This window comes from Phocoena phocoena, chromosome 13 (genome assembly GCF_963924675.1).
Source record: "Phocoena phocoena chromosome 13, mPhoPho1.1, whole genome shotgun sequence".
Taxonomy (NCBI): Eukaryota; Metazoa; Chordata; class Mammalia; order Artiodactyla; family Phocoenidae; genus Phocoena; species Phocoena phocoena.
Genome location: NC_089231.1, coordinates 72,547,155 through 72,565,609, shown reverse-complemented (window position 1 = coordinate 72,565,609; position 18,455 = coordinate 72,547,155). Strand labels below are relative to the sequence as shown.

The 18,455-nt window shown below is 48.2% G+C and overlaps 1 protein-coding gene across 1 annotated transcript in view; it reads left to right on the top strand.

Annotated features, from left to right (window-relative positions):
* The window catches only part of SVOP (SV2 related protein), an 85,454-nt gene extending 68,793 nt beyond the window's left edge, over positions 1-16,661 (top strand). The window contains exons 11-16 of the mRNA XM_065889762.1: positions 2,054-2,130; positions 5,602-5,709; positions 9,712-9,823; positions 10,730-10,811; positions 13,654-13,743; positions 15,036-16,661. Coding sequence (XP_065745834.1) covers positions 2,054-2,130; positions 5,602-5,709; positions 9,712-9,823; positions 10,730-10,811; positions 13,654-13,743; positions 15,036-15,242 — 676 coding nt within the window. The 3' untranslated portion in view covers positions 15,243-16,661. The remainder of the gene's footprint in view (positions 1-2,053; positions 2,131-5,601; positions 5,710-9,711; positions 9,824-10,729; positions 10,812-13,653; positions 13,744-15,035) is intronic.
* The last annotated feature ends 1,794 nt before the right edge of the window (positions 16,662-18,455 follow it).

The following is an 18,455-nucleotide window of genomic DNA, read 5'->3' as shown; positions in this document are numbered from 1 at the left end:
CCACTGATTTGGTCAACATGGGCATTCTTAGAACTTCCAGTTCTTGATCCACTTTTTCTTAAATAACAACCTTGGCATTGGCTGGAGGGCATTTGTGGTGAGTAACTAACTTATAGTCCACAGCTAGTCAAATTTCAGCCCTTCTTTCAATTCTTTCTACCATGAATGCTGTAATTTCTCCAGCATTAACAGTGCACAGAATTACCCCTGTTGAGGCTATGTGTCCTGTTTTCAACAGTTCTCACTTTTCCTATTCACCTTTGAGCAGAGGTGCTAATTAGCAGGAGAGTGTCCTCAAAGAGGTCAACTGCAGGGAAGAGGAGAGGAAAGCTTTGATAATTCCAAAGCCGGGGGCTCCAGCTCTGCCCCCCCCCACATTCCTGAGAGCTGAATCAACTCACCACGCCTTTATGAAACACCTGCTGTGTGCCCAGTACAAGTACGGAGCTGGCAGGATATTTTCAAAGGTGGGGAAACAGAATTGAGGGTATCTATCTTTGAGTGCATGTGACTCTGTTGGGGTGACACTACTTAAATACTAAGCAATTAGAGACTAATTTTAGAATACTATAGAAATCACATTTGCGAGCACATGTTGTAACTCAAGGAAAGTAATCATCGGCTTCTGATTATGACTGAGCTCCCACATAACTGTACCACAGGATGAGACTATTCCGGCCCTACAGACTTGAGTATTCTGGTTCCAAGGACAGTCGGGAATTAGTTAACTGCGTCATTCTGATCTGAAATGCTCAAGAAGTCTGCAGACTCCGCATTTGACTGGGCACACAGCAGGTGTTTAATAAATGCTTGGTGAGTTGATGTAGCTCTCAGGAATGCGGGGGCGGGGGGGGGGCAAAGCTGGAGCCCAGTTCTGCATACAGTTTTCCCCCTGCTATTCAAAAGTAGAGCGTTCCGGGGCTTCCCTGGTGGCGCAGTGGTTGAGAGTCCGCCTGCCGATGCAGGGGACACGGGTTCGTGCCCCGGTCCGGGAAGATCCCACGTGCCGCGGAGCGGCTGGGCCCGTGAGCCATGGCCGCTGAGCCTGCGCGTCCGGAGCCTGTGCTCCACAGCGGGAGAGGTCACAACGGTGAGAGGCCCGCGTACAGCAAAAAAAAAAAAAAAAAGTAGAGCGTTCCAATGAAAGCTTTCCTAAGCTGAAGTGGCATAAAGAGAAGTAATCACCTGAGGACATGTCTTGCTAATAAAAGAAACAAAATAAATGGAGGTAAAGCACAGATGTTCATAGACACAGTTCAAAGCTAATGGCAGCTTGAATCTGAAAAAGAATGTGTATATATAGGTATAACTGAGTCACTTTTCTGTACAGCAGAAATTAACACAACATTGTAAATCAGTTATACTTCAATAAAATAAATTGAAAAAAAAAAGCTAATGGCAGCTTGATGCTGAGGTGCTGAGTGTAGTCCCCGGGAAAGGAGCTTGGTGGCGCTACTCTCGCTGCTTGGGGCAGGTGCTGCCTCTATAAAATAAGCGCTGGATGCTGTTTTCGCTTTTCCCTTTTTTCGTAAAAGTGAAAATCCTCTTCGGATTTCTTCTGGCGAGCAAAACCAGGTACTAATGTAGGTCTTTCGTAAAAGCGCAGTGCAGTAAAGCAAACTTTTGAAAAAGTAGGGGCTACCTGTATTATTAAATATATCTCCCTCCTCCCTATTCAACTCAACCCAGAAGCCCTGACATCTGTTGGCATCTGTCAAAATGACTGTTTTCTACCAAATTTTGGTTCCCCCATTTTTTTCCCCTCCTTTTGCCAGTTGACTGAACAGCCTTGGAGGTAGCTTTATCTGTGATAGAATTCAGTTCTTGATCTTTCAAAGGACACAGGATCACTTCCCTTTATCGCATCATTATGCTTTGTACCCACCATCTTCCTGCTCAAGCAGCCCAGGAAAGCCCTGCAAAGGCCCATTGTGGCCTGAGCCCAAAGCCTAGTCTCTGCTGCTAGAGCTGCAAGTCCTTCCAGAGGGGTTAGGGAATGGGGACCTGCATTTCTCCCATCATTTCCTTACCTTTCTTGCTTCCTTCCTGGCAGGTTTTCCAATGCATTCTCTTACTATGGATTAGTTCTGCTCACCACTGAGCTCTTCCAGGCAGGAGATGTCTGCAGCAGTGAGTATCAACAGCTCTTTCGCAGTTAACACCGTCCCCTCCCGCCCCTCCCCACTTCCAACACACGAGGTCATACACACACACACACCCCAGCCCAAGTTCTGCCCTCACAGGGCCTGGCCTTGCACAAACTCCAGGGAGAAAGTTTCTGCAAAATCTGAGCATGAAAGAGCTGGGTTGTGGTTTCCAAGACACTCTGTAGAAACCTGGACCTTCTTGTCACGGTAGACCTGACATTAGAGCGGAATCACATCTTACGTCCCCTAAAGAGGTCCATGAAGTACAGCCCTGAGTTTTATGGCTGTGACCCTGTGTAGCAATCCTCTGCATGTGCATCAAGTCTGAGAATCAGGTTGGAGCTCGATCCTGGCCACACAACAGAATCACCTGGGGGAGATTTTCAACAAAGGCAGTGTCATTTAAACAATGCCCAGGCCAATTTAATCAGCGGCTTTGGGGGGAGGGCCCAGGCATGAGTGGGTTTGAAAAGCTCCCTAGGTGATTCTGTTGTAGAGCTGGAGGTGAAAAGCACTGGACAAAAGGAATGAATAAAGAGCAAAGTCTATATACAGATGTCTGGACTTCAAACCAATCTGTCTTTAAGGGAATATTAGATTCCTAGCATTGAACCTGGGATGGGGGATAAAGGGATCAAGTTCTTGCCTGTTTGCGGGATTTGTCCAATTATCTTTTTCATATGAAGCCTCTATAATCTGAGTTAATAGTTTTGTTTATTGGTATAAGGATTTAATAATACAGCGGAATCGCATCTCGCTGGGAGGTGTGGGAGAGCCTTAACCGCCCTGAGAAGCAGTTCAGTTATAAATTCTGGGTTTGGTATTGATTGAGCCTAAGTCCTTTGCCTCTGTGGCCGAACACAAGTTCGTGTGCCTGACACACAGTGAGGCCAAACAAGCTGAAACCCTCGTAGTTTGGAGCAGAGAAAGGTTTATGGCAGGGCTGAGCAAGGAGGACGGGTGACTTGTGCTCAAAACCCCTGAACTCCCCGATGGTTTGGCGGGGGGGGGGGGGAGAAGTTTTTAGAGGCAGAATTTGGTGGGAGGGATGGCCGCAGGGTATGTGACTTTCTTCTGATTGGCTGGTGGTGAGGGAACAGGGTGATGTTCCAGGAATCTTGTGCTCAGCCTGAAGTTACCATCCTCAACCTGGGTGAGGGCCTTAGTTCCTGAAGAAGAACTCAAAGATATTGTTATGTATATTCCTTGAGGAGGAACCGGGACTCTGCCCCAAGTCTGCGCTATTGTTTCTTGACAGCTCCTCCCCTTTCTCTGCATCCCCTCCCTTCCCTGATTAGCAACTGTTTGAACCTGCCCTTTGGAACTCAGGGAAGGTCTAGGAGGCTTGAATGAAGCCTATTCCTACAAGCAAGAAACGGGGAGCATGGAAAGGATTCGTACCCAGGATTTGCCCCACAGCCTCCTGCTTGGTTTCACCGTAACAGTGGACCTGCTTAAGCAAAGCAGAGGATCCACTGGGATGTTACAGAGGAAGGGTTGGCAGAGTTTTTCTATAAACAGCCAGATAGTAAATATTTTAGGCTCTGTGGGCCAAACGGCTCTGCCATTGTAGCAGAAAAGCAGCTATGGATAATATGTAAACAAGCAAGCCTTGCTTGTGTTCCAAGGAAAGCTTTTTTTTTATTTTGGCCACGCAGCACGGCTTGTGGGATCTTAGTTCCCCAGCCAGGGATCGAACCCGGGCCCTCGGCAGTGAGAGCGCGAAGTCCTAACCACTGGACCTCCAGGGACTTCCCACCGAGGAAATCTTTTTTACAACCACAAATTGAATTTCATGTCATTTTTATGTCATGAAATGTTATTCTTTTGATTTTAAAAATCATTTAAAAATGTAAAAACCGTTCTTAGCCTGCTGGCCAGGCAGAAACAGGCAGGGGACCAGATTTGGCCTGCAGGCGGTCGTTTGCCACCCCGTGTTAAAAGCTCACTCTTGGGCTTCCCTGGTGGCGCAGTGGTTGAGAGTCCGCCTGCCAATGCGGGGGACACGGGTTCGTGCCCCGGTCCGGGAAGATCCCACGTGCCGCGGAGCGGCTAGGTCCATGAGCGATGGCCGCTGAGCCTGCGCGTCCGGAGCCTGTGCCCTGCAACGGGAGAGGCCACAACAGTGAGAGGCCCGTGTACCACAAAAAAAAAGAAAAAAAAGCTCACTGTTACACCTGGGTGGGAAAGTGATAGGGAAGGAGCAGTGGATTGTGTTATGAGAGGAACTCTGAACTTAGGGCACCCAGATCTTTTATACCAGATAATAAGCCTGCCAGACTGCAGAAAGATGCTCTATCTTCAAAGGCCATAAGGAAACCTGCCCTTTGCACCAAAGGGAGATCCTCTCTATCTTTCAAGGCTGTTTGCTAAACTAAAATCCTTGAAAAGATAGTCCAGAACAAAGGCAGTCAGTGCCTCCGCTTATAAAGCAGGCAGAGAACATGAAAGACCCATGGGTCTCTCTTACTGTAAGAGGTTACAGTTGGTTCAAAGAAGAATTCAAAACACACATGTATATAAGCAATCGGAAAAGCTGAAATGGATTTACACTTAGAGGCAAAAATTGGCAGTGTGCGTAAGGCAATAATCACATCACCACCAGACGCCGCTTGCATTTTTATGGACAAGAATCATTTGCACTGGTATTCTATAATGCGAAGTTGTGAAAGCGCTTAAAGATCATGAAAGCTGAGATAACCTATAAGGGGTCACAGGACAGGACATTTTGCCCATTTCAAAGTCTTTGACTCCGTTTCCTAACAAATGATTTGGGGGAAAAAAGATAAAGCAAGGTAAGGGATGTCAGGAGTGTGGAGCAGAGTAAGTGGCCGGGGGCAAGTCAGAGTTTTAAGTGGGGTGGTCAGGATGGCTTCAGTGAGAAGGTGAGATTTAAAGAAGGACTCGAAAGGGGTGAGGAAATTAGTCATGGGGATATATAAAGTGCAATGGAGGACGAGAGCAGCCAGTGCAAAGGTCCTGAGGCAGGAACGTGCCTTGTGTATTGAAGGGACAGCAAGGAGACCAGTGTGGCTGGAGTAGTATGAGCAGAGCGAGGGAGATTGAAGGTGCGATCGAGGAAGTAATGGGGGCCAGATAATATAGGTGGGGGTCGTTGGGGCCACCCTAGAGTCTGTCTGCCACAAAAGCACCTAGTATGTGCCAGTTCTGGGCTAAGCACATTGATATGTACAACCTGCTTTCAGTGTCTCAACCGCCTTGCCCCAGGGTTTATTAGCCCCAGGGTTATGAGGAACCTGGGGCTTAAAGAGATGAAGCTCTAACACTGCTGGTTGGGATTCACACCTGCGTCTGTCTGAGTCCTGAGCCCATGCTCCTTCCCTGGCATCCCAACCACATCATACCCAGGGAAGGAGGTGTGGAGAGCAGGAGACTGCACCCCAAGACTGCGCATGCCTCTTGCTCTTTTTCTCTCTCTCTCTCCACCTTCCAGTCTCCAGCCGGAAGAAGGCGGTAGAGGCAAAATGCAGCCTGGCCTGTGAGTACCTGAGTGAGGAGGATTACATGGACCTGCTGTGGACCACCCTGTCTGAGTTCCCAGGTGAGAGACCTGTGCCACGTGGGCTGGGGCAGGGCATCCTGGGAATGCGGCTTTACCTGGTGCCGGCTGGAAGCAAATCCCATTTTTTTTTTTTTGCGGTACGCGGGCCCCCCACTACCGTGGCTCCGACGCGCAGGCTCAGCGGCCACGGCTCACGGGCCCAGCCGCTCCGCGGCATGTGGGATCTTCCTGGACCGGGGCACGAACCCGTGTCCCCTGCAGTGGCAGGCGGACTCTCAACCACTGCGCCACCAGGGAAGCCCGCAAATCCCACTTCTAAAGGAAGCTGGGGATTTGTTTTCAACCCTTAGCTACAAGTTGGCAAGAACTGTGAAGAGGCTGACATTTTACTCTATTTGAAGGCTAACAAGTTAAGCTGCCCAGCTTCACACACACACACACACACACACACACACACACACATATCGGCAGAAGACACAAGACCCCTGGGTCAGAGACAAAAGACGATTACTCACGACACAGCAGGCAGCCTGAGTAGTATGTTAGCGCTGGCTCCTCTTGCCCTCAAGTCCCATGGGGATGATGAGGACGGGTCCAGGCGAATCTTACACGTGCAATGGATTTGCAACACAGCTCGGGCATCTCACACTTCGGGAACCCAAATCTTTTATAATGGGCTGCCGGAAACCTGCTCAGCCTTTGCCTTGGAGAGAGGCATCATCTTTATTACATTGGGCAGTAAACAGACCTTCCCCTTGCTCTAGAAGGAGGCAGTATCTCTGTCTTCCAAGGCTGTTGGCTCTACAAACAACCTTGAAATGCTAGCCTGGAACCAAAGCGCAGCTAGTGCCTCCGCTCACAAGCTGTGCAGAAATACAAGAGACCCGTGGAGAATTGTTCCCCAGCACCAGTCACACTGGAAAGGATCGGTGGGGTGTTAAAAATCCAAACCCGTACATAAAGCAAAGGTGATCTATCTTTTTCCTTTAAAAAAATAATATCATTACACCAATAATAATATCTGGTATTTACTGATTGCTTACTGTATATATATCAGGCACTGTGCTAAATATTTTACAGATATGGTCTCATTTCATCTTGTGAAGTAGTATCATTCCCATTTTACGTCTGAAGAAACTGAGGATTGGAGAGGGGTAGCAGAAATGGTTCCTGCCAATTGTAGCTGCCAATTTCTGCATCTCTGTGCCTGAGGGCTATCCCAGGAGGAATTGAAAGCCTCAGTGTCTAGAAGCAAGAAAGGTGGCTGCAGGTGCCAGGGAGTTAACACCTGGGAACAGCCTTCAACCAGCGTATAAATACCCCAATTTCCTCACCTATCAGGTAGAATTCTAAGGTGCGCGTTCCACACTGACTCCCAGAGCCCTCCAGTGGAATCCAGTAGCAATTTCCCATGGTGGTAACTTGCTTGATATGCACCCTTGTTAGTTGCATCCCTTCCCCGTTTCACTTCTCCACTCTCCCACTGGTGCTTCCTTGGATGACCTCCCAAGTAAACACCTTGCACTCGGACCCTTGTCCTGGGGTCTGCTTCTGGGAAAACCCAACTAAGACACTGTGTCCTACAGCTGGCAGAGCTAAGACCTGTGTTCCCACCCCAGAGCCCAGAGTCCACTCCTATACTACATTGTCTATCTTTCCCACATAGCTTAGCAGGTAACATTAAAGCCTCTGGAGTTAAACCCAGCATTGCCAGCTGCCATTTTCGGGACTTCAGGCATTCACCATTTCTATGATTTTACCTGTCTGAAACTCAGATTCTTCCTCCCTATTATTACATGTATTGTTTTGTTGTTTTGTTCACTGACACATCCCAAGCTCCTAGAACAGCTCCTGACACACAGTAGGTACTCAATGTATTGATTGAATAAAAGTGGGAAATGGGCTATTAGCATGCTTTGTAGAGGTTTTTTTTTTTTAACTGAAGTCTAATTGATTTACAATATTGTGTTAGTTTCAAGTATACAGCAAAGTGATTTGGTTATTCTTATATATATGTGTGTGTATGTCTATATTCTTTTCTTTATTCTCTTCCATTGTAGTTTAGAGGTTTGTTTTGATGATTGAACAAGATAATAGATGTAAAAGTGCTTGGCCCAGATTTTATTGTTATATTATTATTATCAAGCAATATGCTATACCACCTCTACTGAGGTAGAGAATGGTATTTTTATTTAGTCCTACTTCTGCAATGAAGAAATTGATGTTCAGGGAATTCCCTGGTAGTCCAGTGGTTAGGACTGCATGCTTCCACTGCAGGGGTCATGGGTTTGATTCCTGGTTGGGGAACTAAGATCCCACATGCTGCCGGGCATGGCCAAAAAAAAAAAAAGGAAGATTGAGGTTCAGAGAAGGCAAGGGACTAACCTAAGACCACATGACAGGTTAGAGGCAAGATGAGGCCTTAGAACCTACGTGTTTCTGACGCACAGCCCAGGTGTCTGCTGCCTGGTTTCAGTGAATGCCACTATTCAGGCTCCCCTTGGTGCCTGTATTAGTTATCCATTGCTGTGTAACAAATTATTCCAAAATTTAGTGGCTTAACACAACACGTATTTATTACAGTTTCTGTGAGTCAGGACCCTGGGCTTCCCTGGGTCCTCTGCTTCAGTGTATTTCACAAGGCTGCAATGGAGGTGTTGGCCCAGGGTCTGTGGTCTCATCTGAAAGCTCAGCTGAGGCAGGGTCTGCTTCATGCTCACTCCCCCGGTTGTTCCCCACTGCCTGTTGGCCAGAGACCACCTTCAGTTTCTTGCCAGGTGACCTTCTCCGTCAAGGCAAGTTCATGAGAAGAGCCAGGGAGAGGGCAAATGCCAGCAAGACAGACGTCAGTCTTGCATAAGCTTATCTCAGAAGTGACCTCCCTAGTGACATACGGATGTATGTCTTTAAGACTGGCATGAATTGATTTTAAAAAGCTGTAATCCTAATCACTGACTAAGATTCACAGATATACCTTGCAGTAGACATATAACTCAATGCATTTTTTCTTTTTTAAATAAATTTATTCATTTAATTTTTGGCTGTCTTGGGTCTTTGTTGCTGCATGCGGGCTTTCTCTAGTTGTGGTGAGCGGGGGCTACTCTTTGTTGCGGTGTGCGTGCTTCTCGTTGTGGTGGCTTCTCTCGTGGAGCATGGGCTCTAGGTGCGCGGGCTTCAGTAGTTGCAGTGCACGGGCTCAGTAGTTGTGGCCAGCAGGCTGTAGAGCACAGGCTCAGTAGTTGTGGCGTGCGGGCTTAGTTGCTCCACGGCATGTGGGATCTTCCCGGAGCAGGGCTCGAACCCATGTCGCCTGCATTGGTGGGCGGATTCTTAACCACTGCACCACCAGGGAAGTCCCTCAAGGCATTTTAAGCAGTTTGTCAGCATCTAGTTACATTAATGACATTTATGGAAAGTATAATTTTAAGTGATTGCTTTTACACTGTTGTAAGTCTTTTTGTCATAAGTATTGATATAAAAACATTTTTTTTTTTTGGCCATGCCATGTGGCTTATGGGATCTTTGTTTGCCAACCAGGGATCATCGAACCCGGACCCTCAGCAGTGAAAGCACAGAATTCTAACCACTGGACTGCCAGAGAATTCCCGATATAAAAATTTTTGACTCAAAAAAAGAAGTGGGGCTTCCCTGGTGGCGCAGTGGTTGAGAGTCCGCCTGCCGATGCAGGGGACACGGGTTCGTGCCCCGGTCTGGGAGGATCCCACATGCCGCGGAGCGGCTGGGCCCGTGAGCCATGGCCGCTGAGCCTGCGCGTCCGGAGCCTGTCCTCCGCAACGGGAGAGGCCACAACAGTGAGAGGCCCGCGTAACGCATAAAAAAAAAAAAAAAAAAAAAAAAAAAAAAAAAAAAAAAAAGAAGTGACATCCCATCACTTCTGCCATATTCTAGTCATTAGAAGTGAGTCATAAGGTCCAGCCCACTTGCAAGAGGAGGGGATTACACAGCGTGTGGTACCAGGAGGTGGGGTTATTGGGGCTCATGTCAGATGCTGCCTCCCATGGCTCCCCTGCTCCCTTGCAGGTGTCCTTGTGACTCTCTGGATTATCGACCGCCTGGGCCGCAAGAAGACCATGGCCCTGTGCTTCGTCATCTTCTCCCTCTGCAGCCTCCTGCTGTTTATCTGTGTTGGAAGGTGGGTCGTGAACTCAGCACTCTGGCCAGCAGGCTTACTTCTCAGCTCATGGTCAGGTCTTTGTGCCTGCAGACTGTGGATTACATCCCTGGGGTACCTGAAGGAACCCCCACCCCAGCCCCTCACTAAGCCTGAGGCTCTTGGCTGTACAACAGATTGGGCTCAAAGTTGGGGCCTCTGATGGGAAGGGGGGTAGGAGGGCATTTTGGTCCAAATTTTGCTCTGACACCATTGTAGACTTTTGACATCATCTCCCAGTAAGATCATACAGATAGCTGTTTAATTCATATATGGGTTAAAAGTGTTCATTTGTTCTATGGCAATATTTCAAGGTCTTGTTTTATAGTCCCCTTCTGGCATTTCTCCATTTTTTCCATCTATCAAGAGCCTCAAAATATGGAACTGGCCTGTGTTGATATCCAAGAGGCCCCAGACCGAACCACAGATGAGAGATCTGTGAAAGGTCTGGAGATGTCGCTTAGATCTGGAAATGTTGATATTCAAAGACATTATGGGAACAATGGAACAGAGGGCTGGGGGTCACGATCATCCTCATAACACTGAAGAGAAGTTTCCTTTCCCTGGTTCAGCTGGTTCCTGGCTCAATTCCTGCCCCCACTAGGTCCTATCTGGACTTTGCATTATTTACATCACTTCACCCCAGCCGTGCCCCACCCTGGGCACCACCATCTCAGTCTGGAACTTTGGAGAATGATGAACTTATAAAAGCAGGTCTTCCAAGAGACCGCTGGGATGCGTGTGGCTGCGTGCCTGCCTGATGGTGTGTTGGGTGAGGTGGGCTTTGCCAGTTTCTAGGGTGTAAATGCTACCTGGGCAGATAAAACTTTGCTGAAAGAAACTGTCAGAAAAAATACTTGCTCATCTGCTTTTTTTTTCTCTTCCCAGAAATATGCTCACTCTGTTACTCTTCATTGCAAGAGCGTTTATTTCTGGAGGCTTCCAAGCAGCCTATGTTTACACACCTGAGGTAGGAGGGATGCCTGGGAGCAGCCGGGGTGGGAAGGGGGCGGGTGTTTTCTCCGGAAACACCCGGCCTGGGCTCCTCTGAGTGAAATTTGTCCTTGAGTCTGAGTGGCGGCTGTGAAGGCCTTCATTATTTCAGGCTTTCGTTCAGTCATTGTTTTCTGCTTATAAAAGCTTATGGTCAGTGTACAAGTTCCAAATGTTACAGAACTGTATAAAACCCCCAAACTAAAGGGCCTCACATTCTGCCTTCCTAGAGACCACCTTCTTGAATGGTTCAGTGTATATTCTTCCAGATTTTTTCCTAATTTATGTTAGTGCATGTATCAAATTGGGTAACTGAGCAACTGAGATGAGTTTAAAAAAGGACGGATTACAGTTGGTGTAGGATAGGGCTTAGGGAAACCAAAAAGTGATGGAGCAGCGCCCAGAGCTCACAATGAGGTGGAGGTGGCTGGGGACACAGCTACCACCCAAGGCCTGTGGGGTGAGGAGATGGGGTGTTACAGGGTCCCAGGAGGGAGCTGTGCAGAGAAAAGCTGTGACCTTTAGTTGAGGGACACACGTGCCCTTAGGCAACCTAGACCGGAAGGAGCAGGAGAATAAATACCCTGGCCTCTCTCTCCCACCTCCCGCCCATCTCCCACTGTGGCTTCCCATTGGCTGAACCCAACTGTAAGGCAGAGAGCCTAGGAGCCCTTGGTGGTCCACAGTGGCCAGCCCCCAGGGCAGAGAATGAGGTGGGGAGGGGTAGAGAGAGGTTCTGGAGGGGAAGATGGAAGACAAGGAACACAGGACGTATGGACCTGCTTTGTTCGTTTTAATAGCTGCTGTACTATGCTATTCTGTACTGTACTGTATGGTAATCTATATACTATATTATTAGGTACATTCCTTTACTATACTATATATGCTATATATCAATATTATATACTGTACTTTGTTATAGAATATATACTTTCTATTATATAATATACTTTATTGTACTATATTATATATATTACATACTATACTATATTACATAGCATAGTATGGGCAAATCCTAATTTTGTAACAATTCTCCTACCAATGGATATTTGAATCATTTTCCAACTTTTCACTATTATGGTGTGGAGGTAGATAGCTTTACGTATCCTTGTGCACATGTGTGGTTTCTTTAGAATAACTAAGATGTGGAATTTCTGAATTAAAGCCTATAATAAACATTACAAACATTGAGAAAGATTGAAAAACAAATCAACCTCTAAAATGTTGCCTGAACTTGCAGTCCATGCAACAGCGTCTCAGAGTGTCCATTTCCCCACACTCGGGGATTATGGGTTACTTGTTTTGTATTTATTTTATCTCATCTTATTTTAGATAGGGTCAAAGGGAGGGAGAGGATAGTATGTACCAGGTGCTGTGCCAGGGGGAGAAGCCATGTAGATTGTCCCTCAGGTCTGCACAGCACTCCAGAGCCCTCACTTTGAGTCATCGTCCTGAGCCCTGCTCCCTCCACCCCACCTTCCAGGCCCAGCTCCAATGCTGCTCCTCCGGGAAGCCCTCCAGGATCCACCCCCCCAACTTCATTTTGCCCTCAGTGTCTGTGTGCCTCTTTGGTATTTTTAGTCATGCCACCTTGCTTGTCCCCCAGGGAGACTCCTACTAAGACTCCCTATGGGCAGGGCCTGGGTCTCCTACTCTGTGGCTCTCATCTGGCCTAGTGTCCCCTCAACAAAGGCTTGTGGATTGATTGCTGGAGCCTCCTGAAGAGTACCGGGAGAAGGCTGCCTGCCCTGCAGGGACTGGGAGGCCCAAGGTCTACAAGGGCAAATACCAGGGCTCAGCAAACTGTGACCCGCGGGCCATATCCAACCTGCTGCCTGTGTTTGGATAGCCCAAAAGCTAAGAATGGTTTTTATGTTTTTAAACGGTTAAAAGCAAAATCAAAAGGATATTTCTTGACATATGAAAATTATATGAAATTTAAATGTCAGCGTTCATTAATAAAGCTTTACTGGAACACGCCCCAGCCCTTCACGTGCTGTTGTTGTCTACAACTGCTTTTGTGTTACAGGGGCAGAGCTGAGTAGTTGCCGGAGACCAAATGGTCCACAGAGCCCAAATTATTTACTCTGTGGCCCTTTAAGACAAAGTTTGCTGACTCCTGGCTTCAACTAATCCAGCTGGCTATTCCTAACAATGCAGAATTGGTTCAATAAATGAGGATTGATCCTAATGATAGAATCCTGTACAGCCCATAAAAATTATGCTACTGGCGAAGACCAAATACGGACATGGGAAACGTCTGCAGTCTTCTTCTAAGAGGAAAAATTCTTCAAAGCAGCATATACAGAAATATCTAGTGGATGACATTATACCACCGCTAGGATTTGGTTTAGTGTAATTTAGGAGGGGAAGGAGGTGAGAGAGTATGATTGAAACTAACACAGGTCCTCTAGGCTTGGTCCTAGACGACTGATTACGCCATTCTACTTTAGTCTGTGCTTGAAATTCTCCATGATAGAAAGAAAGAAAAAATAGGAATTTAGTATTTATTCATTTATTCATTTGGATATAACCACCCAGGGCAGGGAGGACCCCCTTCCTAGGTTCCCACCCCCAGCTTGGCGTCTTGCCCTCCTCGTAGGTTGAGTTTCCTGTCCCCTTCGGGATGAGACTCCCCACCCTGCCCTCCCACCCCTTCTTGGTATCACCAACCCCTGAGGGATTGACCCTAATTCAGGCCCACCTGCCCCCGGGGGCAGGGGGTGGGGCGGCGGTTGGGATTCCCATCATTCCCAAGCCGGAGAGGAGGGAGGGGCCTGCATTTTCTCAGGGCGGCCACTTTGGCGGCTGTGTTTCAGGTCTACCCCACGGCGACCCGAGCTCTGGGCCTGGGCACCTGCAGCGGCATGGCAAGGGTGGGCGCGCTCATCACCCCGTTCATTGCTCAGGTAGGTGTCACCCCAAATACAGAGGGGGTGCGCGTGACAAAAGCCATTGCGTGGCAGGCTGTTACTGTACTCTGAGTTTCTGCCCTGCCCTTGGTGTGAATTACCTGATCTCATCCTAGCAGTCCATCCTACGAAGTATTGCTTGCAGATGAGAAAACTGAGGCTCAGAAGGGTCAAGGGACTTGTCCAAGGTCACACAGCTGTGAAGTAGAGGAGCTGGGAATCAAACTCAGGTCTTTCCAATGATTTGGCCAAAAACAATTTGGATGAGAATAAACAGGCCACCATGCCTTAGTGGGAAACAAATGTCCCAGGCCCTGGTTTCTGAGTTGGTTGATTTGGTATCGTTGCAGAATTTTGCAGCTCTTTGTGTCTCGAAGCATTTCTCTCCTTTTGGGGGGAGCTTGTTTGGGAATCTTTTTGCTTTTTTAATATCCAATTCATTTTTTCCTGTTTTTATCACTTTTTAAAAATTGAGGTAAAAGTCACCTAACATAAAATTAACCATTTTAATTCAGGGAATTCCCTGGTGGTAATAAAGTGAACAATTCAGTGGCATGTAGCACATTCACAATGATGGGCAACCACCATCTCTTATCTAGTTCCAAAACATTTTCCTCTCCCCCAAATAAACCTCCGTATCCATTCAGCAGTCACTCCCCAGCTCCCCCTCCTCCAGCGCCTGGGAACCACTGGTCTGCATTCTGTCTGGATGAATTTTACCTCTTCTGGGTATTTTGTGTAAATAGAATTCCAACACGTGTTTTAGCCAAGTCATTCCATCCCGGTACCGCTGTGTTTGGCCATTGAACGTCACTATTAACTAGCACTGGTTGACAGCTTGCCATGTGCCTGCATGGTGTCAAGTGAGGCATCTTCTCATTGGGAGATGGCTACTGCTCTTCTGCCCGTTCGGCAGATGAGGAAATGAGGTTTAGCTCTGCTGCGTCACGTGCCCTGGGACGTAAAGCTAGGAAGTCAGCAGACATGCTGCTTTGGGAGAGAATAAATAGACTCTTGAGCCTGATGGGGTCTGGGTTCAAATCTCAGCCCCATCCTTAGTCTTTGTATGAACTTGGGTTTGCTGCTTAATCTCTTTGAGCCTCAGTTTTTCCCTCTGTAAAATGGGGGTGGAGGACATACCTGATAAAACTGTCGTGAGGACTCCATGGGAGTCCAGTGATAAAGAGGGCTTACGAGAGGGCCTGGCGTTCTCAATATTATCTGTGTGGTTGGTGATGCCTGTGTGTCAGAAGGGATGCTCTCACCGGCGTGCATCTCCCTCCCCCCAGGTGATGCTGGAATCGTCCGTGTACCTGACGCTGGTGGTTTACAGTGGCTGCTGCCTCCTGGCTGCCCTGGCCTCCTGCTTTTTGCCCATTGAGACCAAAGGCCGTGGACTGCAGGAGTCCAGCCATCGGGAGTGGGGCCAGGAGATGGTCGGCCGAGGGATGCACGGCACAGGTGTCGCTAGGTCGAACTCGGGCTCTCAGGAGTAGTGACCGATGGGGGGCTGAGCTGGTTTTTGAGGCTGTAGAGAGCGGGGAGCTGCTGGAGCGCGGCTGGGGCACCGATCGTCACTGCCCACGTCAAGAACTCACCCAAGGGTGCCACCTGGACCAACGAGGTTTTGTGTCTTGACTGTTTTCTCATATTTATCAAGATCCATCCGGGGCTGGGGAGGCATTTGCTCTGGGGGGTTCTCCGTATATGTGTGTGGGGGTTTGTTAATAACCTGTGGATCTGCATGGGAAAACTGCCACCTCAGCAGTGCCTGGTGACGCCGGTAGCCAGCTGGACACCATCCAGAGTCAGCCAGTCACAGCCTTCGTGAACAACCGAAAGATCTTTGTAGATACACTCCAGGCCGGGACCCCTGTGAGACCTGCCACTCACCCGCTGGACCTGTTCTTAGGTTTCTCCTGCATCTCCGGCCCCAGGCTTTCTTCTTTGAAATTGCAGGTGACCTGGGTGTGGCTGAGCAGCTTTTTCTTGGGTCTGAGAAATGCTGGCAGGGAAGGGGCCCCTCGCTTTGCCTTCCCGGGGCTGAGTAGCGGAGACTCTGGCCGATGGACATGCATTTGAACTTGAGCCGCGTGCCTCCACCTGGCCTCCTCTTGGAGTTGCTGTCCCTGGCTCCAGGGGATCCAAATGTGGCCACGAGGACAGCTGGGCTTGCACTAGATGACAGCCTCAGAAAGCTTTTACCCCCAGGAATTGGGGATGGAGGCAAAAGGGAGGTGAGAACCAAGCCCACGACCAAAGCAGAGGCCCCCCCTTCGGAAGCAGCAAAAGTCGCGCCAGGGGGCTTCTTTTCTGGCCCCCTCGTTGGTCAGGCTGATTGGTGACTCTTGGGGCAAGAAAACAGTTAAGTCAGGTTTCAGTGCTTTGGAGTTTGAGTGCGGTGGGTGGCCAAATGGACCGAGAAACAGAAAGATGCTCCCCCCATCCACCTGCTCCCGTGCGGGCCAGGGGACCAGGAATCCTTCCTCCCTGGATTCTCTGCCATCCCTGCTGTCAAGGGGTGGCTTGGTCTTTCCATAGAGGCAGCTCCTGGGGTTCCAGCAATGGACCCCACGGCATGGATACCATGGGTAGGGAGGAACGGGTGGGCCCAGATGTGTGAAACGTGTACATTTTCAAAGAAAGAGAAGGGAGGTCAACTGGATTTGGGGGTTGGCCTCCAGAGGAAGGGCTGATGCTGTGTCTCAGCAGGCAACATCCACCTCCAGGGTTTGGTTTCCACGAGCCTTTTCCCCGCCATGAAGGCAGGAACTTAGGGAAGGAGAGACGAAGATGCCAGATCCCATCAAAGGCCAGAGAGGACTGACCGTCTGCTTGGAGATATCTGCTTGAAGTGAACATTCCGAGGAAGCCAAATGTGTACGTTCACCTTTATTAAAACATGCTGGTGATGGCCGTTGCAAGGGTTGAAGTTTGTTCGTTTGTCACAACGTCCTAGTGATGGTTCAGCTTAACGGTGTTGCCAACTTTATCCATGTAGGGTAAACTCAGTGCTTACATTTGCTTTAATATGACAGTCTTCCCAGCAAGGGGGAAAAGGTGCACAGTTGGCGGCCAACTTTGAGTCTATTGGAAGCAACACTTGCTTCTAATGGTGTGGAGGTCGCAGTGGGTGACTTCTTCAGGCCCAGGTCCTAGATCGACTGCAAATCATCCCACATCCCTGAATATATGTACTGCAGCCCTCTAAGCCCAGGCAGTCAGAGGGGGCAGCTTGGCAGAGCTTCCTTTCTCTGACACCCACATCTCCCTGGACCATGAGTGGCTAAAGCTTTAATTATTTCTGGTCTGCTGAGCTCTCCTGGGTAACTAAGAGCCTATGCTTGTCTTTTTTGCCTTCCAGCTGGCCAGACACTGCCGGATGAGCAAGTCCACTTGCTTCACCCTCAAATAACCTGGAGGATCTGGGGGCTGCCGTGGGGAAGGAGGGCTTGGTGCGCAGAGATGTTTTCCAGGGGCTGGAGTAAAGAGGCTTGTAGTTGTGGGTTTTCTCTTGTTGAGAAAATGACAGGTGAAAACTCTTGGCCTTCTAAATTGCCTGCCCTTGTATAAAATCGATGTTATTGAATGATACAAGAGCTGCCACAAAAGTTGCCCAAACCTCTGAAATGCGTGAGACCTTTAGCTGGAGACCTTTGTATCTAATTTTGAACTGTCCAGAAGCTGCCCTTTTCAGTACTGGAAATGTCATCTGTTTCTCTCAGTGTTAGGAAGGATTTTAGAAAATGATAAAAAGATGTTCAGTGTAGCCAGGGTTATATGGTTTCTTTCTTTCCCTTCAAGTATGCTCAGGGATACATAAGTGGGATGTGTTGGCAGTGAGATAAAACAGTATCTTAGAGATGGGCTTTGAAGTGAATATGGATGTGCATTATTTTTAAATAATGTTAAGTAACAGAGAGGCTTGAAGGATAAGATCATTCCTTGGTTATAGTAAACATCAAAGGACTGGGATAACCTTGAGCTGCAAGCAACAGTAAAACCTACCAATAGTAGTTTAACCCATTAGAATATTAATTGTTCATTTGACAACAAGCCCAGAGTCAGAGAGTTCCAGGGAAGGTTCAGCGGCTCAACAATGTCATCAAGGACCCAGCTTCTTTTTGCCTTTCCTCTCTACCGTCCTCTGCATGTTGCCCATTGACCCTATGTGTGAAACCTCATGGTCACAAAATAGCTGTCAAAGTGCCAGGCATCAAGTTTTTTCCCAAGATGTTAGAATGGGGAAGGAGCAGTCACAGAAGGTTTTCTTTCTAAAGGGTCTGTTGTTTTTGGTTGGAAAGGGAAATCCCGCAGCAGATTTACCATTGCTTTGCATTGGTCAAACCTGGGTGGCATGCCCATCCCAGCATGAGCCCTCCCCTAGGGCTGGGGAAGGAACGGCCTATCTCCCACAGGATCAAGAGATACCCACAGCCTCTTGAACACAAAATTGAGATTCTGGTAGAAGGAAGACAATAGTGGTGGGATGGGAGATAGTGGAGAGAAACCTTGACAGAGTTCTCTTCAAGGCTGTTTTAGTTGCAAGGAATAGAAATTGTACTCAGATTAATTCAAATCAAGCAGTACAGTTTTAATATAAGACTGGGAACAGTAGTTAATTTCCTGGGGACTATAAATGCGGGAAACGGAAGTGTAAGGAACAACAGGAAGAGGGGAAGGTTGTGGCAGAGTATGGGACATAGCGG